Here is a 25005-nt window from a genome sequence, read left to right as displayed (position 1 = left end):
TATTATCAAATAGTTCCAATACACATTAAAACAGATTCAGAAGCACCGAAGCAGAGGAAAACTTTTAATTACTATAAGATTTAATAAATATTAACCTTCAGTGCTTGAATCACTCAAAAATATTTCATAAACATATAATCCCAATTTCTACTACTGTATTTACTAGAAACTAGCTATTCAGTGATAGCAACAGTTACAAGATAATGAAGAAGTGGAGTAAAGATTTGTTCTAATATCTTGATGACGAACTTTGTCTTTTAAAGCTAGTTCTGTATTTGTGTGCACTGACAAAACATTTTACTTATATCTCATGTACTTTGAGGCTCAACCAATAAATTAATATTTGGTGTAGGATGCTGTCCAAAAAAGCCAGTGATCTTCCCATTTTTTGAAACCAACCTCTGTTCAAAAGCCACACACACAAGAGGTGTGCAATTTCCCTCTGTTGCTGCTTCCTTTTCATTGAGTGCCTGTATCTGTTTTCAAAACACAGATACAGAAGAAAAAACACATAGCTTGATATTTTCCACTACCCTGACTATGAAGGTGGAGGTTTTTTTTTTCCCCTCTGGTTTTTGGTGTTGTTTTAAGAGGAGTTGTGGATGATAGGAACATTAACTTTCACTTCAATTCATTTCTTCCAATTAAAGAGGGTTGAAAAAGAAAACTAATAACATATGCTGAACAGGTTCTGTCTATATCTTTAAAGATGTATTTTTAAGTCTGAGAAAGGTGCCCAGTATATAAAATAGGTTGTATTTTAACTAGTTGCCAAAAAACTGCATGCAACACAATATTTCACTTATTTTCCCTCTGGGAGGCTTAGGACAATTTAATAGTTTTACAGAGATGGGAATAGAGACAGAGATTATTTGTAGTCATGCAGGAGTGCTATAGAGATGCTGGAGAAATTGCCAGAGTCCAGAAGTAAATGTATAGTTCAATTAGTTTATCCAAGGGGATAATTCGTACGTATTGGGAATGTTGCTGTGATTGCTCCTTTCATGCATTAATTCCTATCTTTAAGGCAAATGAGCAACTGCTACTTTCTTTCCCTCCTCATCTCAGCTCACCTGCGCCCCTCCTGGAACATGGGCAACTCTTCTATATTGAAGTCTCCAGCCTCTTCTGTACCCAATACAACAGAGCACTGGTAGCCCCCAAATTTTTACTCATCTTGTGGTGTGTTGCATTCCTCAGGGGCTCCAAACCAAGAAAGGCTACTAACAAAACCTGTGTTACACCTTCATTTGAAGCACATTTGCCTGTATTCTTGATCTTGTGCTCTGCAGTCTGCACAAGATCAAGACCATTCAAATGGTCAGATCCAAAGTTAAACTAAATGATTTTCCCAAACTGATGCTAGATTATTTTCTTATTCTTTCTTCCACGTTTCTCTCAACTCACGTTTGCTTCGCATCTTCTCTATTAGGCTAGAAACATCTTACTACAAAGACTATTACAGACTTTGTACTTAGAATAAATCACAGCCTTGGTCCTCATGTAAGTCAGTCGTGGGCATGAATTAAAAAAATAATAATAATCCATACTATGTACTACATAAGCAAAAATTAAAACAGTGAGTTCTTTTCCTTCAGTCCTACTATGTATTACACAGAAATGTAAAGCAAATCTGTAATCAAGTTACACGGATTTAGACATCTGAGCACTCTCCAAAAATGTAAGACAGACTCCTTTATCACTGAAGTTACTTCAGTGAAGTAACTAGGTTAGTTATCAATTCTTAGTAAGCTATGTTGCAAGCAGTATTATTTCTCATGTTTAGTCTACAAACAAAAAAAGACCCAGCTTCAAATCTGAAAGGCGCGATAGATTTCTTCAGAAGTTTTAAACCCCTCATGATTCATTTTTCTTCATACCTTTGTAGCACTGAAATATTCTTTCCACTCAGAGTTTAGCTTTGAATGCACAATAAGTTCAAATCTTCCAAGTTTTGACACTGAGATTTGTAGACTCAAATCTAGGATTGCATAGCTGGTTAAAAATACACAAGTTTTATGGGTGCTTCAAAAGAAAATCAGATCACCACTAGAAAACTATAAAAGGTATCTGTGAATCTCAACACTTCGTTTTATGTGTTAGATCTGACAGTTTGGCCTCTGGCAGCTAACGCAGCAGAATGAAGTAGGAGGAATGCTCTTGTCACAGAATAACTCACACAACACTGCCCAGAACAGCTTCTCAAACCACAACAGATCACATTCACACATTTTCCAGTACATTATTGGTACATAAAAGTATTAAACTACTAAAGTTGTCCCCCCCTTAACTGGCTGCAATTCTAACATGCTAACGATAAACCTGGAGTCAGATGCTAGACCTCAAGTACCTAAATAATGGTGAGAGGCAGAGGTACAGACACAGAGCACTAGTTTCCTACCTTTTCCACGTAGGACTTGCTGCAACATGCCAGTAAACAGCAGGCAGATCTGTGCCTTCCTCCGCTCTGGTCAGAACTGACTCCAGCACAGCTCTTCCTGTTTGACCTTCTTATCTTTCCTGTTGATTGCACAGCCAGGCCGGGATGTGGTATGTACAATAAGTTGTCTATTAACTGATACTGTTAATTGAAAAGCTTTTTTTAGGGGAAAAAAAACATTCACAAGCATGGAGTTGAGCTACTGAAGTTTAGTATACAAAGCAGAAATGTATCAAATGTGCTGGAATTCATTTATTCCTGCTTTTCAAAGCAATAATTCATTTTGTCATTTTGCATTAGCTACTAAAAGGTTTCATGGGACATATCCAGGCCATTGTGCTAAGTAAGCATGTTCAGTCAAAGTAACAAATAGACCTTCAGATGAAGCACCAGGCTTCGTTTCCCCTTTGCTTTTGATCACAGAATTAGATTTCTTGCTATCATTATGGCTACAGAAAGCCTCATGAAGAATTATTTGACAGTGAACTCACTCTGATACACTTGGTTTTAAATTGCAAAGTGTAGGGCTTTGCAGCTGAATCATGCAATCTGCAGCCACATAGCATTACATAAGTTTTGGAAGTTAAGGAATACATACACAAGACTTTATCAATGATTCAGATGCCACAGCCTAAAGAAATGACCCATAAAGGCAAAGGAATAAGAATCCATCCCACTTCAAATTTGTTGGCTTTTTGTCCTCTGCAATAAGATGAAGATGACTTTGTTTTTATCTTCTCTTTCTGCCTAAACAGTGAATATTCCACACACAGCCACCTTGCTGGTAAGCACTATGTACCCCTAAATGCCAGTGGTGCGGGCTGTCCTCAGCATTGCAGCAGGCACTAAATGAGAACAGAACAAAGAGAGGACGTCTGCCCCAAAGTCCATGTATCTGGCATCTCAGACATCCCCAGACAGCAAAATCACAATGCACATTTGAGTTGCTTCTTGACTTTATAAAGTAGTGATTAATTACAAATCACACTCTTGTTTACCTTACTTCAGCCAGTCATACTATATTAACATGAATTGTAAATACTACTTCATGCAGATTAGCCAATCTGTTCCCACAGTATGTTTGGGAACACTCCATCCTTCAAGATACTATAAATTTTGAATTCTTTTCAAGTGAGTGTATAAATCACACCTAACCAACCATCCCACAGGGCTTCTCTCCCATTGGAATCTATTTGATATTGCTCCATGACACAGTACACAAAGCTGTGTTCTAGTGCCACTTCATTTTTAATTTATAAATTAGCTGTGCCCACAGTATGAAATACCATATTTATAGAAAATTAGTTGTTTGTAAAATGGTGATATAACTTTTATAAATGTCTAAATCTTTTTAGCACATTTATTTTGTTTGTATACTAAAGGATAACCTTTCATCACATTATAAGCTCAGATCTTTGCTGGTATTCCTTTCCCCCCCCCCCCTCCCCCAATGTGAACCTAAAATAATCTTGAGAAAAATAAAAATAAATCTAAACCTATTTTCCTCCATGATTACCAACCTTCAATCTTCTGTTTCTATGCCCCAGTCACTGCAGAATCCATACACACATACCATTGATTCGTGCATCCCTAAAATCTCAAAAAGTACAAACAATTGTTTTAGAGAAGTGAAATCAGGAGAGACATATCTTGCTTAAGGAACCAAGTTACAAAATATCAGCTGAACTCACAGTTCCTTAACTTCCTTTTCAGTACCTTCTTCAGCTGTCCTCTATGATTTTACTCCAAAGTGCATTTCATCATGCCATGTTTAGTTTCATGGGGATGTCTACTTCCATGTAGTTTAAGTGGAAGCAAGAAAACAAAGTTTTCAACCTCAGGGCAATGCTCTCTTGTCTTTTTAAAAGAGTACCAATCCACATCACAGAGATTTTATTCAGCATTACTGAAGTTGTGAACAGCTGCTCCCATCAAATAACTCTAGAGACCAATATACTGTAGCAAACAGGAAGAAGACAAAGTTAGCAGGGTGGTTTCCGTATTAGTAATCACATCCACTGGACTACATTTTAATCACAAAAATTTGCTATGTGTGAGTTGTGCCACCTGCTCAGGTTTCCTTATGTGAAAGAGCAGGCTTCAGAATCCATCTTGTTTAACTATAAAGATTACAAGCAGACTTAACAGCCTGTTTACATGTGGTTGTCCCTGAGCTTTTCAGAATCATTAAAAGAAGCTGCCAGGAGGACATTGCGTGTTGAAACAAGAAACTTCCTCTAATTGTCTCTCTCTGTCATTGTTTTTCATTATCCTGTTTGTCTGCCCTTCTGCAGCTGCATATTTGTCCAGCAGCTTTTCATTAGAGCAGCTTACATTGGGAAAAACAACACATTTTAATATTCAGGCCAGGCTACACCTTCTATTCTAACTACTCTTCTATCACAGTTAGAGATATACCTATGAAAGCATATTTTAGCCTGCTACCAAAGGGACCAACTTTAATGCTTAAGCGCATTGAAATGTAACTTATTTGGAACCCTTATTAACTTGCAGCAAATAACAGATTTAGGCAAGAAGGGGTCTTTCTACCTGTTTACTAAATTCCTGCTAGATAATCTTTCATCTCAAGCCCACTAAGTGTTACAAAGCCTATTTACCCTTGCTGAATCCTATAATAAAAGATCCTCTTCTGTTTAATGTTTTGCTCAAATTAACATTCATCACTTCAGCTGGCATGACAAACTTGAAGTCATGCAAGTTGCTGCTTTTTTGGCTGAATTATTCTCTTTGTTTTATTTCATCCAGCAGTTGAGATATATTTACAAAACAAACAAAAGCAATGCAATACAATCTGAACTGTCAATTTAAGAGAAATACCAATTGAGCACACAGATGTAAAATCTGTACAGCTCGGAATGTGAGCCTACAGTAGCAACCTTTTATTTAAGAAACTTGCCTAAATAATTATATATACTTTTAACAAGCTAACGTGCACCTTGTGTCAATGTTTCAATATTACAGCTGCATAAAACTTCCTTATAAATAGGTTTAGCCATATGTTTCCTTTTGATTAGCGTGTTATCTCTCCACAGTGACTGCACATACAGTTAGGTAAAGAGTTAAAGTGTTTTCTCCCAGAGTTCTGTCATCTTTTCCCCTGCCTGGTTGGAACCCAGATAGCTTTACTTCCCCCAGGTCTTGGAAAAAACACCACCCCAGCTCCACAGGCTAGGTTAGAAAGGAAAAACAGAAAACATGAAAAGAAAAATATACTCCCATCCATCTGTAAGGAAATGCCGTTGCCTTGTAGTCTGCAGGAAAATGCTGAGTCAAAACATCCAGCTGTTACACTGCTTCAACACTGTTCCTTAGCTATTTACCTAGTGCACTAAATAACAGCTAAGTTTACTTACAATTATCACACATTAATAATAGTTTCTATTAAGCTCGTTATCCCTCAACAAACCACAACATGGTACACTCCTGACAAAACTTCCTCCTAAGTTTAGCAGCTCCTGAGAACCACTGTTAGTTGCTTGAGGACATTTTTGGCCACAGACCAAAAAGTCAACAAGCTCATACCAGTGAAAACATTTGGGCTCGTATCCCAGTCCAGGCAGGCAAGAAGGTCATGATAGGACTCCCTGTTCTGTTTCAGCCATGACACAGATTTCAGGTCTCTCACGTATTAGAGAAAAAGAAACCTTCTAGAATAGTTTCATCATCTCACAATAAAAAAATAGTATTTCACACTTACCACTCAGAAGATTTATCATTTCCTTCCTTCTGTATCACCAAGATTTATTTTCTGACCCACAGCCTTAACAACCTCCCATAATCAGGTACACACTTTGGATTCACACATACCACAGACAGCTTATACTTCTTCATGACCCCCAAACCAAAAGCAGTCAGGGTTTGTATTCACAAGCTCCAGTACAGGGAACAAGCTTTCTCTATTTTATTATTAAAGCTGTTAAACAAAATTGGATTCCATATATCTTTCCTTAGCCACTGCAATTAACAAACCACCTAGAAATTCAGGTCTCTAAAAAGCAGAAAAAAGCCTTAAGAATTTAGGAAATGTATTTTGACATAGAGGCAATAGTACTGCTCTTCCACAAACATACAGCTATTAAAAAGAGGAAGGTGAAATAGAATTATCTAAACTTAGTTCAATTTATACTTTAATTGCCACCACCACCCCTCCATAACCTAAAGAGACACCTTTTAAAGCATTTTGGGCAACTTAAAGGAAAATGAGCACTTCCTTTCATAACCAGGTGAATTAATTTTTTTCATTAAAGGTTGACTTATCCAGCTGCTTAAAGTTTTCAGGGAGAAATAAGAGTTTATTCTTAAGGACAAATTTGTAACCTTCCTGTGGATTTCCAAGGAAAGCTAATATGATAATATGTTATCTACTCTGCTCAAATGAATGTAATGCTTCTTTTCCTTTGAAGAAATTTCTTCTTTTTCGCTGAGCTAGTTTCTTATTTATATTGTCAGTTTTCCATCTAGTTTTTAAAACAGAAAACTATTTCAGTATATCTGAACATGTTTATTTTGAGGACTTAAAACCAGACTGGAGTAGGAGGCCATGACTTCTACTATACACTGAAATCTGCAGTACTGAAATTTCAGCAGTCTGTTAGGATTAGTGCTGGAAAATACAGTGTGAAGGAACTGTACTTATTGGAACCTGAATATACATGGAATGCAGATATTTCATAAGCTAATTTTGGTATTGAGGAAGGAAATTTTGACTTAGGCATCCAAAGTGGAGGAAACTGCTATATATAAATATATATTTCAATTTAGACTCAGTAGAACAAAGGTTTGCTTTCGTCTCTGCTGATGCTCTGTGAAAGGATATGCCTGAAGGAATACCTGGAGGATCAAAACAATAGATAGCCACCAGATTAGAAATTATCATAAAACTGTGATTTATCATCATGTCATCTTTGTGCCACACAAAGTTAGTGTAGGTAGCTTCCGTGATCAATGAAATGAATACTGGTGGTAGGTGCGCCATATAAGGATTTTACTTTTGATAAATATAGAGTAAAATATTATTTTCTTATATTTTGGGATTAATGCCTCCAGTCCCTGAAATGTCTAAAAGATAGAAAATCTTATATTGATAGCTTTGACTTTAACAAATGACCATAAATTCCTGCACTCGTATAAAACTAGCAGAGAAAACGGGGATTTTTCCAAATTACTGCTGCCCTCTAGTTGAGACCTGAAGAAGGGCTCGTGTGTTCAAGCGTCCAGTGTTTGCAGTTCCGTCTGTAGCTACTAGATCTCAGCTTCTCCTAGGAGCACCCTTCCTCTTTTATGTATCTCTATTGAACGATTGTCTAAAGACACCAAGACTAAGAATATGAAATGATGGCAATAAACATAACGAGCCCAACACTTTCTGCTACTTAAGTGTCCAGCCTTGGCATGCTTCATGCAATATTTCTTAGAAAAAGAATAAAATAGTTAAAAGATACAGTGAAATCATCAGTCTTGTGAGATATGTGGAAAGATTTTCTATTTAATAAAGAATATCAGAGGCACAGTGGAGGATTTTTCAATAAGGATCTGAAAATCACTGGAACTCAAAATGCTTCCTATTTGAATTTCAGCTTTTGAACCATCTTACAATTCCATTTATGAACTTTTGATTACGTGAAATACAATTTACACAAATTTAAAGCTTTTAGTTTTGAGACTGGAGGTGCTTTATTTTTATTTCTGTTAGTGCCAACAGAAACTGTAATTATGTGAAGGTGTGACTGGGGAGGGGACATGCTATAAAGATATTTTTACTACATTTAAGGGCATGCAACTAAAAAGAAAAATTATAACTAGCACTTGCTGGGTACACTGCATTAAATGCACAGTATGTGTCTTATGTCTATACATTATATTCAGTAATGATCCATTTTTCACCATTTTGATCCATTTTGGAGAAGTAAAAATAAAAAAAAATAAATAATCATTTATTCCTTATTTTCTAGGTGACTTCTCTGCATACATTATCCACAAGCCTCAGCCACCTTTAACTTTTCTTTTAGGTAGGCTTGGCCCAAGCCATTACATAAAAACTAGGGCCTTTGACTGGTATCGTTAAGCCTGGAAAGCAAGAGACAGCTTTAATGCAGTTGAGGACATCCACAGAACTGTTTAGTCACAGCTGCATTTTCCTGGGGTCTGATGCTTTCCAAACCAGGTATATTCCCTGGCAGAGTGAGGCAAAACTTCTATAAACTGTCATGAATCTCAGGCAAGGCCTTGTTCGCAGATGGTGCTACGTGAAAATTTTGTCACCTAGTAAGAGTCTAAGTTCTGCTAACACAGTACAGTATTTTTTTTTTAGATTACAACAGTGTTAGAGATGCAATGCGGGGCAAGCAACAGCAAATCCGCATATATCAGCTTGTTCTGCAGAGTACAGAGTTAAACTGACTCAGGGACAGTGGGCTATAATATCAGCTACTTGAAGTGAGAAGTTGCAGCTTCACAAAAGCGGTAATTTTCCAAGGAGTCACATCTGCAAGAGATCACACTGTGCTTAATAAGTGCTAACCTCTCTGCAACAGGCACAAAGGGGATAGTATTAGAGTTCAAGCTTGTTTACTACAGAAAGCACATTATTTACAAATTTACAGACAGGGGTACTGGTTTCACTAGCTACATAAACTGTGTAACATTGCACTGGAATCCTTGAAAGCTTCATCTGCTGTTCTCAAATTCAAGTTAAATTTTTGCCAATGTTTTTGCACGTGTAGTTGTGACTTTTATATTATTCACGCCTTATCTTGGCTCTTCCCCAAATCATTTTTTGTATTTATATTTCTGCACAACTCATTTCTATAACTTCTGTGGTTGTCATTCTTGGATATAAATTATATAGCATTACCTGCTAGACTTCCTGTCATATGCAGAAGTCTCCAATATTAAAATTTATTTGTTCTGACCAACTTTCCAAAAGCTGACTGCTGACATGAGAGAACAGTCCCTGATTGTCTCATTGTAACAGAGAATTCTTTCATCCTCAGCCATTGTTCCCTTTGATGTTATTCCATTCTTTCTGTTTTCAAAGTTTGCCTTGAGTTGTATTTGACCTACTGATCATAATGCATTTAGGTTTGTAATGGGTAATTGATGCCTAAGTTGAAACTGCTGATGTAATATTTATATTCTGCCCACGGTGTAAGAGGAGCTGTACATAAAAGTTGTTACAGACATCTTGGTATTGCAATACAGACATCTCCATATAGTGCTCTGTTGTTATTTCATTACAGCTTCTCCACACTAATTCATTAGTTATAAACATGTGTACCTCTGGCTTAGTAAATAGCTGGCAATTTATTTTCATATCCTGAATCTCATTTTAAGATCTCTCGGCCTGTTATTCTTTGTAGACTTCAGACTTGACTTACATCTTGTTTACTATCAATGCCAAAGCAACACACGACAAACCCAGGAACATGGTGGAGAAGTACCCAGTGTCACAGGCACCAACACATTGCAAACACAAGCCTGGCCCATTTTGGCAGCTGTCCCAGAACCAGCAATTCCCTGATGTAGTAGCCTGAATATAGTAGCCTGAATGTTGAACAAGCCATAACTCGAACTGGGAGTAATAGGAAAATTAGAAATTTCTGGAACGAAATTGAGGGACAACTTGTCATTTAAAACATAAGCTCTTCAAAATAAATTAGTATGGATTGCAAGATCACTTTTCATCTTACAGCAGATCTAATAGTTGTCAAAAGACAGCAACTTGGAGTAAACACGATCCTAATTATTAGATTTAAGTTGACAAAGTAAAGAAATGCCAAAGTTTCTTGGCAGATTAAGCTCAGTTTTCAGGACTACCTCATAGACTTCAATGGTAAAAAATACAGAGATGCACAGTAGATTATTTTTTTCTGATTTGTTTATGATAAGTTTAGGTCATTTTAATAGGAATTTGTGCAACTAATAGTATAACTGCCACAAACTGACTAATTTTTTTTTTTTTTTTAAAGTTTTGCTCTAGGTTACCCTGAATATCCTGTGGTACTATCTCCGCTTTGAACGTGAAGCCAAGGGCCAACTTCTTATCCTTCATCAGGTATTTGAAATTGTGATCTCCTATATTGTGGACAAGAATGTAAATCACTTCTAATATCTGGCTGGGTGAATGGTTTTTCACAAGGGAGTGTTTTTTCATTCCACATGCAGAGCAGCAAGTTCCTGTAGATTGACCTTCCATCATTGGGATGCTTTTAAAATATGACCCCTTTCTTACTATACTGGCAATGACCTAAAAAAACTTTGCAGACAAACAATTAACTAAAAGTAATAATTTTATTGATTTTATTGCACTGAGGAGCCTATGGCTTCCCCATTGTTGGGAAAAAACAAACAAACAAACAAACAAACAAAAAAAAAAACAGTCTTTTTTTGTTTGCTTCAACTGGACTTGCCCAATAAAAATTCTGAATAAAAATATTGTATGGCAGCCTTACTGAGAAACTGAATTTTAAAATGCTAGTATTATTAATTGAATACAACACCTATTGAACACTCTGAATTTTAAGAAAAGTAAAAAAGAAAAAGTGAAGAAAGAGAAATATAAGCAATGTTCTTAACTTCACTTAAATATACAGAAAAAAAAATATGGGGCAGCTTCTGCGAGAATGTATATTTTGTCAGTCCATAAATCTGCAGTGTACTTAAGATACAGAGGCATACACAAGAACAAGAACATAAACATTGTCAAGTGTAACGCTAGTATCTATTCATGAATATATGCTATATTGATTGTTCTATTTTATATTTAAAGTGTTCACTCCTTTTTCCTTTACATGAAGCCATACATAATTTCAAGTCAAGCACACCACAATATCACAGAACTTGCCTGGCAGTAAGAACCTGACTATATCCATCTGTTTTCTGGAAGCAGAGAAAATGAAATGTGGGATGTATTCTTTTATTTGTCATGGATTCATTTCTGATATTTGGGGTGGTTAGCAATTCAACAGAAAGCAAAGATTTTTATTCCAATAGAACTAATGTAATAGAAGATGTATGAATATAAGTAAGAAACACACAGTTTAAATACCCAGGTACAGTAAAATGCAATGTAAGTTCTTAGAATCATGGAATGGTTTACATTGGAAGGGACCTGTAAAATTGTCTAGTCCAATATCCCTGAATAACATTAGTGAAGAAATGTTAGAAAACATTCATATACTATAAAAGTAAAGTTTTTTGCCTTGCACAGAGTTTTTTAATCTCTCCCAGGATAACATTGAGGGTTTGGTGGAAGCCAGACTATCAGGACTGTCAAATGCCAGTTCAATTTCCAGTAACGACAGAAGTGGTTCAAAATGCTGATATTTTGGAGACTGATCTTGGGGGTCTCTTCCAACCTAGAGGATTCTGTGGTTCTGTGACTTTTCAGCCTTTTTCGCAGTGGCTGGACAAGCTGATCACTTTCACAAACACTGTCAGGAGATGATTGTCACAATGATTGTCAGCATTGCCTATTAGCCTGAAATTTTAATTGGTAACATGAGACTGAATCTTGCAGTGCCTTGATGACTGTGTGATCATTCTCAGGGTGTATCATTGTCCTGAAGGATCGCAGCTGTTTTGTCTACGAGACAAAATGCTCGGTGTAAATTGTTTAACGTTAACCTTCTTGACAACTCTTTCTGGATGGTTTTAAAACTACTAGCATTAAACTACTTCAAAAGGTCATTCAGGCAGAGTTTTCTCTTGCCCTCTGTGTCCTGGATGAGGCTGTTTTGGATGATAGTCCACAAAAGCAGGGATTGCTTCATGGTCTCTTGGTTGGAGTGGTGAGGTCCTACCGAGTGGCAGCATATGAGTTATGCACTGGGTCACAGGGACCCCTAATTAAGCTTGTGGCAGGTGCTGTTGTCTTAAACAAGGAGAATTTTGAACTCCAAAATCTGTTTCTTACAGCATTTCCTAAAGCACGTTTGTGCCATGTGCTCAGCAAACCATTCTGAGCATTTGGGTAGTAACTGGGCCTTTTGGTTGTTTCCATGACTGATAGAACTTCAAGAATCCACTCATAGACCTGGGGTTTTCTCTGAAATGAATAAGCAACGGCTTTAGTGTTCAGTCTCCTTCTGCACTGCTGCCCAGCAGAAGGGTCCAACTTTAGCAGCCTGAAAGCCTAAAGCAGTTCCCTCTTGTTACACCCAGTATTGATTGCACATCCACCACCTTCAACACAGCAAGTTATGTCTAATTTTGCTTTCAAAGCAACACTTCTGCATAGCCACAGGCTTACTAGCATCACTCAAAGAATGCCTTGAACTCATGATAGTTATTATATGCAAAGATATTTCATGATTAAACTGTTACACAAATTGCGGTGATGCTGGAAGCCAGATCTTATTAACATGAATGCAGAACAAAGACAAGATGGATGCTGCTGCATTGCCACAATTGAGATGCTCTATAAATTTCTGCTACTCTGATATGTAACAGACATAAACACATGGATATTCTTGTACAGTGTGCAACCTAGTGAAGTTCTACAAGGCCAACTGCAACTCCTCTGCCATGCTTTAGCACAACTGGGCAGTGCAAGAAAGCTTTCATTGGCAAGTGGGTGGCAGAAGGTTGCTGGATGGAAAAATGGCAATAAAGGCAGTTAGCAAAACATGCTATTGAACAATTAAAGATGCATTCTGCAAATGACAGAAAGGGATAGCAGCATGCTACTGAAGTTACAAGTCATGAGCTTCAAGGAATGACTAAGCAGAGTAGGAGTGAAGGGTGGAATCTGATAGGACAGATTCATAAGTGACACAGAGAAAGTGAATAGGGAACAATATGTTTGCTCTCTCTTCCACTACAAGAGTGAGTAGGCATTGAATAAAGATAGCAAATAGCAGGTTCAAAACAAAAGCAGGTGGTTCTTCGCAGCACCCATAGTTCAGCTGTGAAATGTCTCAAGCAGGGTACTGCGGTTGCTTGAAGTGTGCATAGACTGAAAAACAAAACAAAACAAAAAATAAAAAAATAAAATAAAACAGTTGGGCAAGGTAATGGAAGAAAATGCATGGAAGGTTCTTAAACATGCAGAAAACTCATTTGGCTCAGCAAGTCCGCTCTGCAAATATCCATTGCTGCTGGCTGTCAGCAGTGGGGCACCAGCTTGGATTGTCTGATCCCATATCCCTGTGATGCCTGAGTGCAGGTCCATACTCTTCCCAGTGGCAGCAATTATCTCCAGAATTTGCATCATTTGAGTGCAGAGCAGGAGTCCTCTGCACGCTCCTGCTTCCTCACGCTGGTAGTGTTATGCCAAGCTGCCCTGCACACAGCATCAGAGGAGCTGTGCAACATGATGTGCTTATGTAACTGCATCTGGATCTTGCTGGGTTTCTTAAAATGGAAGTTTGGGTGCTGTTTTATTAAAATAATAATTAAAAAAGCACACATTATTTCTATCAGAATTATAGCAATGATTTGTTAGATAGATGGAATACTGGACAGGCTGGCTTTCACAAAACACTGTGAGTCTTTCTAATTTCACAAATGAAGGATCAGTGAGGTGCCCCTGCTCCAGCCAGCACTCCCTTCCTCTCCTCAATAACCACACTTGCTGCCAAACGTCTTCTGCGGTGCAGCGCTGCCTGGAGCCCGGGCCGAGCTGAGGAAGAGCTCAGACATCCTCATCCTCCTTCCCTGGCCGTTCCGGGGACATGCTAAAGCACCTGTGCAGCGACCCGCTTTGCACAAACGTCGGCGACCTCACCAGCCGAGCACCGGCAGGAAAATGCGGAGGAAGGGGAGCTGCCGGGGAAAAAGGTGCGAGCGGGATGCGGCTGGGGGAGAACCGGGGGGGGGGGTCCCCGCAGCCCTGGAGAGAGATGTAACCCCCTGGAGGAGGCACGGAGCTGCCGAAAACCCCAAGGTGCCCGCTGGGGTGGCCGGGGTGCTGGGCACCTGCGGCAGGGGCGGAGCGCGGCGGCGGGCGGGGATGGGGCCGGGGCCGCCCGCGGGGCCGTGGGGACGGGCGGCGGGGACGGGCGGCAGCGGTGGCGACGGTGGCGGCCCCTCCTGCGCGACATGAGCACCGGCACAGGTAGGAGGCAGCGGGAGGACCCCCCCCCGTACCCCTACATATGCACCGAGCCAGCTATCGGGAGGGGGACATTGTCGCGTTTTTTTTTTTTTGCGGGGTGGGGGGGCAGCTGGAAATTGCGGAGAGTAAAGATTTCTGTATTTTTACATATATATATATATTATTATTATTATTATTATTGTACGTATGTGCATCTCCGAGGAGAGCTCGGAGCCGGGCGCCGCCCGCACACCGCAGGGAGCCCCGCGGGGTGGGCTCGGCAGCCGGCGCCCCCGGTACCCCGCCGAGCGTGGGGCAGGAACCTGCTGCCCCCCTTCCCCACCCGGCATCCCGCAGGGAAGGAGCCCGCAGCTCATCAGACGGGTTTGGGGTTGAAATATTGGGGTTGAAAGCTCGGCCTCTGCTCCCGGCTGAGGTTGCGTGCTGGCAGGGGAGGTGAAAACCACGCAGGTTTTGTTGGAACACCAGCTACGATTTCCACCCAGGAGATCCAGTTGCCCAGGGAAATACAAAAGTATTTTTTTATTATTCCCTCCCCCCCCTCCTTCCCCCCGTGATACATGCAGGATTTGTGAACGGGCTTGGAATTGTGTTTTCCAGCGATTCAGCATTCGTCTGCATTGGGTGGCTCTGGCGGGTGATTGCTTCAGAGCTCAGCTGATCGCACAATATTACAGTCTTTAAGGCAAACCCAGGGTTGTGCATAGGGAAAGGGGGAGGCTTTCAGAGCTGATTGTATATTTCATTTCTGAGCATAACTGTAGCTGCTAAATATACCCTCTGCCACAACAACAGGGAGACGTTGAATAGCTACAATTACGTGGTGACTCTGTATGTCAACACGCTTAATCACACCACATCCTCGCAGCGAGCCAAATGAGAGCCTAACGCAAACAAAGAGGAAGACGGGCTCCTTGTTAGAGCAGTGAGAGACCCGGGGTCAAACACCTGCTGGAGGCTTCAGATAAAAACGGAGCTTTGCATTTCCTCTATTGAAAGCGTAGCGATTTCCACATATGCCTATCAGCTGTGCTCCCGTGTGGTCTGTGCGTGGAAGGCGCACTTCCAGCCTGCCAAGTGCCCAGGCTGGGGCAGGTGGGAGCAGAGCGAGAGCATGTTCAGGGGTGCTGGAAATCCCGAGCCTTTCTTCTGCCTCTAAAGGAATCTAGATGGTTAACGCAGATGGTGACATCTGCATTGGAGATGATTAAAGTCAAGCACAGAATCCTATCCTGTTCCCCATCTGTAATCTCCAACAGAAGAATATGCAGCACTGTGAAGCATTTAAATTCTGTAGCAGTAGAGCTGAGGCTGAGAGAGGGAGTAGAAAATTCCAGAGTTGCATCCTGAGAATGTTTTAAACACAAATTTGATAGATTGTAAAGTCAGAAACACAGAAGAAAAGTTTGTGGATAACAGTCTAGTATAGATGAGACTTGACACAATTCTATCTGTGTAATTGCACCAAATACAGCGTAAATGAAAGAGAACTAATGAACAGTGCCAAGATAAAAATAACATCCTAGGAAAAAGGGTGGAAAAACCCCTGAGAGTCCTTAGCTCTCATTTGAAATTACAACTGGCAGTTTTAGGAGCATTGTTTTTAAGTATCACTTTAGCTTTGATGTTTCCAGATTTGGATTTACCGTGTCTGTGTGGACTATGTAAAAAATTTGCAATCAATTTCTATGATAAATTAAATGTGGGGAGCCCACCTCTACTCTGCAAAAGCAATGGAAAATTTCTGTTAACATCAGTAGTGCAACTATCGTACAGCAAATTTAATGCCACAACTCACTTGAGTAAAATTACTGCTTACAAAAGATTTCCACCAAAATTGCTCTGGAAAGGCTGTAATTCAAAGCTCAGTGGTGGTGTTGTAGCAGAAGGATGTTTCTGTCTCTGCCAAGAAAACCAGGCTGAAATGTGGCATCAAAATCACTGCCACATAAGGTTTAAGGCATTGCTGCTGTGTTTGGTGATCCATCCTCATGAGATGGAGTCAACCTTTGTGGATCTCTACTTGCTACTCCAGAAGCCTTTGCTCAGTCTGTGTGTCTTGTGCTGATGTGCCACATCATTGGGATCCCTGCCTGGATCCCTGCCACGCTGCCTTGCCGTTTAGATGTACAAATGGTTACATTTGGTAATGTGATTTAGTTTATGATACATAGACACAGATAATACCATTTAAAGTGGCTGTATAGTTCTCTGAAATGTCATTCTGTATTAATGAACTACAGACTCATGGTATAGTTTTACATCTAGAAAACATATGATCATGTGGCATAGGAAAACACAACTCAAATGTATTAGTATTTATAGCATAATTAGATTTTCCCACACATGATTATCCTCAGCTGAATTCCATATACTTACCTCTGACCTTGTCTGAAAACATTTCTAAGCAAGGGCTCATTTACAACCCCTCTATACCTAGGAGAGTTGCATGAAATGGCTGTGTATTCAGGATTCTGAGTGTACTTTTAATAATTTATAATATGGTTATCAGCCTGATATCCCAGTTCTTTGCTGTCTTGAAATCATAGCAAAAAGAACAAAGTAGGTTAAAAATTTGAAATTGAGAAAACTAGGTTTCCATCAGTTCCCAGAAATGGGGTAACATGGTGTTGATTATTTAAGTGCAAGAAGAATCACAGAGCTAATTACATACTAGGTGAATTATCTCAGATTAGATTAAATTAAATGTCATGACACAAATTCACTTGGCTCTTTAGTTTCTAAACTGTTACATTAGAGGGAAAATTTGGTTGTGTGGATCAGAGAGCTGCTGACAGAGGTTCACAACCCAAATGGCGCATGGCCATAGTGGCACTGGTTACAAAAGAGGCTGCACAGGCTGGTCACACTGGTTCCTGCCCTGCCAGGGAGATGCTTAACTCCTTTTCAAAGTTCACATGTAAATAGGCCAACAGGAACCCTCCCCAGAGACAATAGCCTGCTTGTTTCAGACAAGTATATTTTCCTGTTTTACTTTCATCCCTTCCTTTTGAGCACTGGTAGCAGAGAGCATTAAGTTACTTGATGGGAGCATCAAGAGGTCGCCTTGCTTTGGAGTTCTCCAACTAATGAAATATGTATGTGTGAAGATAATAATGTGCAGTCCTCCAAGTTTAGTAATTAAACAGAATTAGAGCTACTTAATTTCCTTGCCATTTTAGCCATGGTACGATCTCCCTGAGAAAGTATACAATGGCATGTAATTGCTGATGGTAATTCTTGCTCTAAAATTGAATTGCGTGGAGTGTATATATATATATACATATATATATATATATACACACATATATTTGGATTGTAAAAAAGTAGGAAGCAGTATCTTAGGCTTCCTTAATTTTTTGTTGTTGTTGTTGTTGTTGGAGATTATTCTTTGCAGCATCATGTTCTTTGATGGTAAGAATATACAGCACTGCTACAAGAGGGTGAAAATTGGTCGGAAGAGATTATCAGGTGATAGTTTCATCAGCCGGTAACTTCTGACTGCAGGACATCCTGCCTGCTGCAGGCCTTTCTGTGCTACCCGAGCTCTGCTCAGATGGGAAAGGTAGCTTGTTCTCCTTTAAAACACCCAGACGTTTTGCTCCACGAGTGAGGTCTGCTTCTTGCCAACCTGCCCGTCTTCGTCATGGTGTCTGCAGTACCGAACACCCTGTGTGTCTGCTCTTCTGGCCACAGCTGGCTGCCACTTAAGCACAGTAGTAAAGCACTGTTGGTTTTGCTGCACAGGGCTTACATACTTAATGCCCAATATTCAATTTTATGATAGAAACAGAAAGCCAAGAAATGTAAAGAGATAAATAATTGAAAAAACAAAGTGTGGCTGTTGAGATAACTTTTCCCCTCTTTTTCCTCATTCTGTGACATGGGCTCGCCAATATTCAAAGTGAGGAAACCCTGATCATAGTTTTGCTGATTTTGACAAACCATTCACCTTCTACCCTCTACAGACCCCCAAATCCAGGCTGTGGAGATGTGTCCCTCCTGACTTAAAGCTCAGAGCAGTGTTTTCCAGTCCTGCTGGGGGGTTGCTCACCTTCATACCCTGAATTTTCAAACAAAGGGATCATAACAGGGAATGAAGCATATTTGGGTGGAAGTAGAGCATTCTGCTTAGGGCTTTCGCAGGGCAGGGATGACTGCTGGGATGGGAGTGGGAACGACCAGCAGCACTACTGTGCCTTCTTCATTCATCCCTCCAGCAGGCCAGCGTCAGACATGGCAGCAGAGGGGCCTCAGAGATTATCAGACAATTTGCTGGCTCATTGTCTGCATCCTTAAATATATCCTTCAGGCAAATATTTCCGAATTTAGATGATTCCCTGTGTCAAGATCTATTAGCAGTGTGTCAGGGCCTTGAGCTGTTACCGTCTGAAATGTTGGAGGGTTTTTTTTCACAGCTGGTTAGCTGATGCTCGTGCTCTGAAATCTAGATGGAGTCTTGTTTTGCAGGAAGGACAGTTATTTATTTTTCTGTTCTAGAAAAGAAATCTGAGAGGAATATAAGCTCCATTCAGTGAATCGTTCTGTCTGCTTTAGGAACATATTTTCTCCTTTTCTCTGTAAAAACAATTCTACTGGCATTAGCTATATTGATCAATACCTTCAGTTTGGAGATTTTTCCTGATAGTATAGTACAAGTTGCTTGATCTGTAGTGAAGGAAATCAAAGCGTCACTGCAATTAGCCATGAAAAATAAAAATAAACATTCCTGAATAGTAAGATATCACTAAAGATAAAAAAGACAGACTTTAATGTTCCCATAATATGTATTTATTTATTTTTTTTTTTGCTATTTAGTAACTATTACTTTTTGAATTAGCAGTATTGTCACTGTTAAGCATAACAGACCACAATTGCTCCTCATGATAGATAGGAGAAGAAAGCGTGGCACCTCAGTTATTACTCTATGGTAACTGATCACAAACACAGCAGTCCTTGAAAGTTTTCAAATATCTCCTTTGTTTTTACGTATCTAGCATTGGTCAGTCTCTGATGCATCAAGAGAGGATGAAATGTGATTGTCCTGTGTTTTTCCTCTTCCCTCTTGCCAAATTCTTATTTGGGAGACAAAAATAAATATAGGTGTTAAAAAAAAATTCTGGCCCCTGCTGGTTTATGGAATGAAATAACTGAATATAGTGTAAATGTGGAGCAGTAAGCATACTGTACTTGCGTTCCTTCAAGCCTGTTTCAAAGGACAAGACAGTAAAATCAAATCCCTATGACTGTTTATAGGGTAAAATCCTTGGGCAAGAGGGAGTAGTTAAAGTTTGATACATATCATATGCAGAAAAAGTCAAAGAACCTGTTATGCTTGAGTGTGTCATACAAGAGCTTTGGCAACTTCAGAAAATAGGTCATTAGAGCTCCTTCCCCTTGCAGGTGTGTGACTTGTGGATTCACAGGTGGCAACAAGCCTCAGAGGTAATAAGTAAGGCACTTTACTAATTGTTTAAGTAAATACTGGGATCTTTTCTAAGCTATGCTAAATGGGACTAAATGAACATGAGGTGGTTAATTCAGAGAGTTCTTGATCAGAGGCCAGTTTTTGCTTGATTTATTTCTACTTTTGTCAAGAGAGTTCACTGAGGTGCATTTATAAATCATAGATTGTTGCAGTATTGCAGTTTAAAATTATGTGAATGATCTAGAAGTCATGAAAAATATTTTTACAGTTTCATCTTTGTTTTCATCTCAGTTACTTGTGTTTACTTTGTCCAGTTTACAGATTCTCTAGGTCCCTTTTCCTTTCCTGTTGTGCTCTCAGAGTTGCAAACTTATTTTGGATCTGCAAGTTATTTCTCTGCTTTGCCTTGTAACAGAACAGTGAGGGGTTTTAATAGAGTTCAGCCGACAAGTTTGCTTTTGATAGTCTTGTAGAGTTTGCCTTGCTCCGGTGTTTCTTTTGGCTTTGCAATACCAGCAGTGTTAAAACAATCTCTTGATCACAATTTTAGATATAACACAGATACAGAGGACCTAATCTTTAAGGTTGTATGTATATAATTGTGTAGGGCACAGAGACCTACAGACAGAAACTGGCCTTGCTGACAGGAAGGCAGGAATGGAGTAGGATTTGCAGCCAATTCACATAAATGGAGTACAAGGCAATCTGGAACAGCTGGGCCTTCGTATGTCTGTATGGCGGCGATCTGGAGCAAACGTCTGGCAGCGCCTCCAACACCTTGCCCCTGTGACTCGTGCATATGCCATCCATTCTGCTATGTGCTAACCTGGCAGCAAGTCGGGCTCCGGGTGCCAGTTTTAGGGTTTCTGCTTGTGGCCTGAGTTCCAGCGTGCTCACCGGTTCCTGCCCTACTCAGGCTAAATAAAGCAGAGCCAACCCGAAAATAATGCACTCTGCCTTTGCCTGGGGAGCAGACCAGCACTGCACCTGAGCACAGGTTGTGGGTATGTGGTAGTGGTGACAGGCCAGAGTGGGTTTGTGTGCCATCTGGAGCCTGTCCATGGCTCAGTGTGCCTTTGGGTACAGAGTTCCCACCTGCGTGGTTAACAAATCCTGCACAAGGGGGAATCTCACTGCTCTCTTCAGCTGGAAACACCTGGTGAGTGGCTGTAGTGAAGATAGAGCCAAGCTCCCCTCACAGGTACGTGGAGAAAGGGCATGAGGTGACAGCAAGGAGTTAGAGCAAGGGAAATTTGTGCTGGTTGTAAGGAGAAGAAAAACAGGAATGGGAGTGCCTGAAATTTGGAAGTTTTTCCCAGGATGGCTGTAAAATGTCGAGCCTCTGGGTTTTTAAAAATCTATTTTGCAAAAGTCTGAGCAACCTGACCTAACTTTGAGTATAGACCTGCAGTGTGTTGGACCTCTGGGTGTCCTATCCAATCCCAAATTTTCTGAGGATCTCTCTGCTACAGAGACCTACAGGCAGATTTATCTTCAATGCCTTGCTTATTTACTGATCAGCGTTCCTCCTAGGCTTTGGTGGCTCATTCATATCTCATGAAATTAGAGGAAAAAAACTACTACTTCTAGCTTCAGCTTTGTGTAGGAGCATTTGTAAGTTCTCCTGCACCAGGCCGTGTGGAGAAAGTGTTTTTATGGTCCACAAACCTGTTGAACTGTCACCCAGAAGATGCAGGCCCACTCCTGTGGGCTATGCTAGGACAACTGCAGAGCCAAGGGGTGACAGACACCAAGCATGGTGTGAACATCTGGCTTCTCCATCCATACTGGGATTTCGAGAAATGATAGCACTTGTGGCTGAGATCACTGAGAGCTGCGGAGTGCTTCTTCGCTCTGCAACTGGGGCATTTCTTTTCATGACTAACTAAAGAATCGAGGTAAAGATGTTAACATTTTTAATAAATGCAGCTTCTCATGATATGGAACTAAGCAAACATCTCAGGGACTGTCTTAATGTGCCATCAGCTACATGTATGTCTTTACAAGCCATTAGACTGTAAGCATTAGCACTTCATTTTGCTGTATGTCACATTCATTGCTGTTATTTAAGCAAACATTGCAGTGATGCCTACACCAGATCAAGTGCCTGTGTGGCCCAACACACTGAGACCAGCAGCATCCATCACCCAGTGTGGTTAGCAGTGGCTGATAATGGTATCTTGAAAATTGTGCAAGACCAGGATGAACACAAAGCGATGTTTCATACAAATACCTGATTTTAGCTCTTTTTCAATATCCTGGCCTAAATTTCTTTCTCTGCAGAAAGGCAGTGTAACGATAAACTTCAAGTATACATTTGTATCTTAATAGAGCTATTCTGAAAAACAGTTATACTGCTGTAGATTTGATTTTGTCTGTATTATTTATTAATTTGGATTGAGCTAAGAGTGAAAGCTAGGTTGTGCTGAGGACCCATAACTCCCATTATTTCTAAACTCAGAGTTAATCTTCCCAGAGTGAACATTATAGTACACTATTATTTTTTTTTTCAGGAAAACCGCGATAGTGGTAGTCACTCATTTCAAATTCATTTTTTTTCCTTAGAGCTAAAATTTTAATTTGTGATATGCCTGAGCTTTTTTCAAGGTCAGCGTTGATTTTTCCATGGGAACAACATGGTCCGTGTCCTGAAAAGAATATGAGACTAACATTAGAGTGATGCTGCCAGCTCTGCAGAAATGCTCAGCTGGGCTTTCTGCATGCTGTCTCTGAAGCACATAAGGTCTGCATAGATCTAGAAGCATGCCATAGTCATGGCTATTTTAGAAGGCAATACATAGCACTTGCTGCAAATTGAAGTTGGCAGAAAAAGCCTGGCTGTTAAGCTAGAGCTGTCAGAAGCTGCCATAACGTTGGTTGGATACGTGCTTGATTCACCCATTACAAATTAGAACAAGGCAGCTTCTCAGAGTCTTTATGCATACAAAGGTACTTAATATTTTTGGAAATATATAGGAATGCTATATATAGGAGGCATTCTCAGCTTCAGCTCTGATTTTGATTTTGCATGTTTCCTAAGACTGTTGTGGTGATCTGTTCAATTAGGGATGGATGATCCCAGTATAGCTGTTTGCACTGTAGACATCAAAACAGTTTACCAATTTCAGATCTGGAATTTAGGTTGACTTTCTATTTAACTCTAGTTATTCGTTTGAGCTATTTTTATGGTATTGTGTAGGTTACAGGTCAAGTTCGGTTGCTTAATCATCTAATCTTCTACTACTTCTCAGAATAACTGGTTGTTTGCACTTGCATATTCCTTAACCGAGTTAGAAAAAACAGACCTGTCTTCCCTATAGACAACAAAAGATAACAAACCTACCACTTCTCCTGATAGTCTTTTTCTGTACTAGTCACTCTTGTGCTTAGAAAGTACTGTTCCCTTTCATATTTTTAGAAACATTTCATTTCTTGTTTTCTGTAGCTGAACCTGTTTTCTTGAAGTGAACCTGTGAATGTATTTTAAGTTATGCATCCAGTGTCACTTAGAGAGCCCTTTGCAGTTGGTAAACAGCAAACCTTGACATGATAAAGAAAGCTGCCTACCCTGAGGTTTCTTGATGTGGTTCTGGAAGGCAGGTGGTGGTTCCAGTGCTCTGGGCATGCTGGAAGGCAAAGGGCTGCAGGTTAACAGGAAACTCCTAGGAATTTGCAAGGGAAATTTTTGTAATTATGGTGTGGAAAAAAACAGTGGTATGGAAAGTATTATCACTGCATTGACGTTATTGGACTGTGAAGAATTAACAGTTACCGAAGGTCCTATATTGGTCACAGGCTATTTGACATTTCAGCTTGACAGCTATGTATAGCACTTGAGCAGTAGGGAGCGAGGACTTCTGATGGACAGGAAGAGCTATGTGTCCAGGAGAGTCCGGTGGTACTAACCTACAAATTGGTCGTCCTACGTGTTTCACTTCATCCTGTCTCTAGGCAGTGATCTCTTCAAAACTGCCGTGTCTGACATAATGTTGCATCTCCATGTTGGCGTTTGAAGCTTCTTTTTATCACTTCAGACTTTGTTGTTGTTGTTGCATATTCCAGTGTAAGCATCCTAAAATGTTATGCCCTAAAGAAATTGCTAACGCAATAAGAAAATGGAAAGCTCTTCTACACACAAATAATGCAATTAAGAGGGTAATTATTGTTGTTAATATTTTTTCCTATACTTCATCTGACTGCAGTTTATTTAGCTTGTAAACTTTGGGGAGGAGGTTCTGTCTCTGTGTACTGCATAAACAGCCATACTATTTTTAGTCCCAAACTGAAAAGTAACTTCATCTACTTAGGAAATTTCTCCTCTATTTGGCAAGAATTCCTTCCATTTTTGTTAGCATGGATCACTCTTTACATTTATGCTCTCTGATTTTAGGGTTTCCTTTTGGTAGAATGTCATTGTGGTACTGTTGGAGTTGTGTATTTTTACAAATATGTTTAGCTTTTTGCTAGTACTGTTCATCAATGTGCTACAAAGCTCTCACAAGAGAATTAATGACTTCTTAATTCACTTGTACACCTAGGGGAGCTGAGGACAGATTTGTGAGTTGTCTTTTGTAGGATTGATCAAGGGGAAAAGAATTAGGAATACCAAAGTATGAGTTAAATGTTGCATCCATTAGGTCACTGGCTTCATAAGTATAAAACTTGATATATTTGGGGTTGGTTTTAGCATTGATACAAGTGGCTGACGTTTGGATGAAGAAGTAAGAAAGGAAAATGAACTCTTGTCACCTTCCACCAAGTTTTGAAAAATAAAATCTGGTCCTTCGGTTGTCCAACAGCTAAAGAAGGGAAAGAGAAAGGGAAGAATTTGACTTGCAAAAATAAATAAATAAATAACAACAAAGCTGATTTCCTGCTGCTGATTCTGTGCACTGGGCAGCCTGGATGTTCCCCTCCTTGAGCTTTGTTTCCATCTGGCTAGTATCCATGAGACTCCATTCCACAAAGCAATCAGGATTGCAACTGATGTCGCTCATCAGACATAGTTGGTCATGTAAAAGATTTAAATCAAACAGACGAAGATACAAAAAGCTAACCCTG

General features: G+C 39.8%; 2 protein-coding genes across 20 annotated transcripts in view; one reads left to right on the top strand and one right to left on the bottom strand.

Annotated features, from left to right (window-relative positions):
* SH3TC1 (SH3 domain and tetratricopeptide repeats 1) overlaps positions 1 to 25005 on the bottom strand; it is an 83937-nt gene that overhangs the window by 29913 nt on the left and 29019 nt on the right. The window contains exons 1-3 of one of the 8 annotated variants that reach the window (XM_005016195.6): positions 6159 to 6581; positions 3961 to 4037; positions 2402 to 2581 (exon numbers count right to left, since the gene is read on the bottom strand). The exons of 2 other annotated variants lie outside the window; for them this stretch is intronic. The gene's annotated coding sequence lies outside the window, so the exon portion shown is untranslated. Of the gene's footprint in view, positions 1 to 2401; positions 2597 to 3960; positions 4038 to 4131; positions 4359 to 6158; positions 6582 to 25005 lie in introns of those variants that run through there. 5 more of the 8 variants (XM_072037803.1, XM_021270009.4, XM_021270006.4 and 2 more) reach the window with 5 other exon arrangements.
* The window catches only part of ABLIM2 (actin binding LIM protein family member 2), a 138753-nt gene continuing 127830 nt past the window's right edge, over positions 14083 to 25005 (top strand). For 3 of the 12 annotated variants that reach the window (XM_038177913.2, XM_038177911.2, XM_038177902.2), the window contains exon 1: positions 14093 to 14239. In XM_038177913.2, coding sequence (XP_038033841.2) covers positions 14134 to 14239 — 106 coding nt within the window. In that variant the 5' untranslated portion in view covers positions 14093 to 14133. Of the gene's footprint in view, positions 14240 to 14388; positions 14517 to 25005 lie in introns of those variants that run through there. The other 9 variants (XM_038177915.2, XM_038177914.2, XM_038177908.2 and 6 more) reach the window with 7 other exon arrangements.

Source organism: Anas platyrhynchos, chromosome 4 (assembly GCF_047663525.1).
Source record: "Anas platyrhynchos isolate ZD024472 breed Pekin duck chromosome 4, IASCAAS_PekinDuck_T2T, whole genome shotgun sequence".
NCBI lineage: Eukaryota > Metazoa > Chordata > Aves > Anseriformes > Anatidae > Anas > Anas platyrhynchos.
This window is presented reverse-complemented; position numbering and strand designations above follow the sequence as displayed.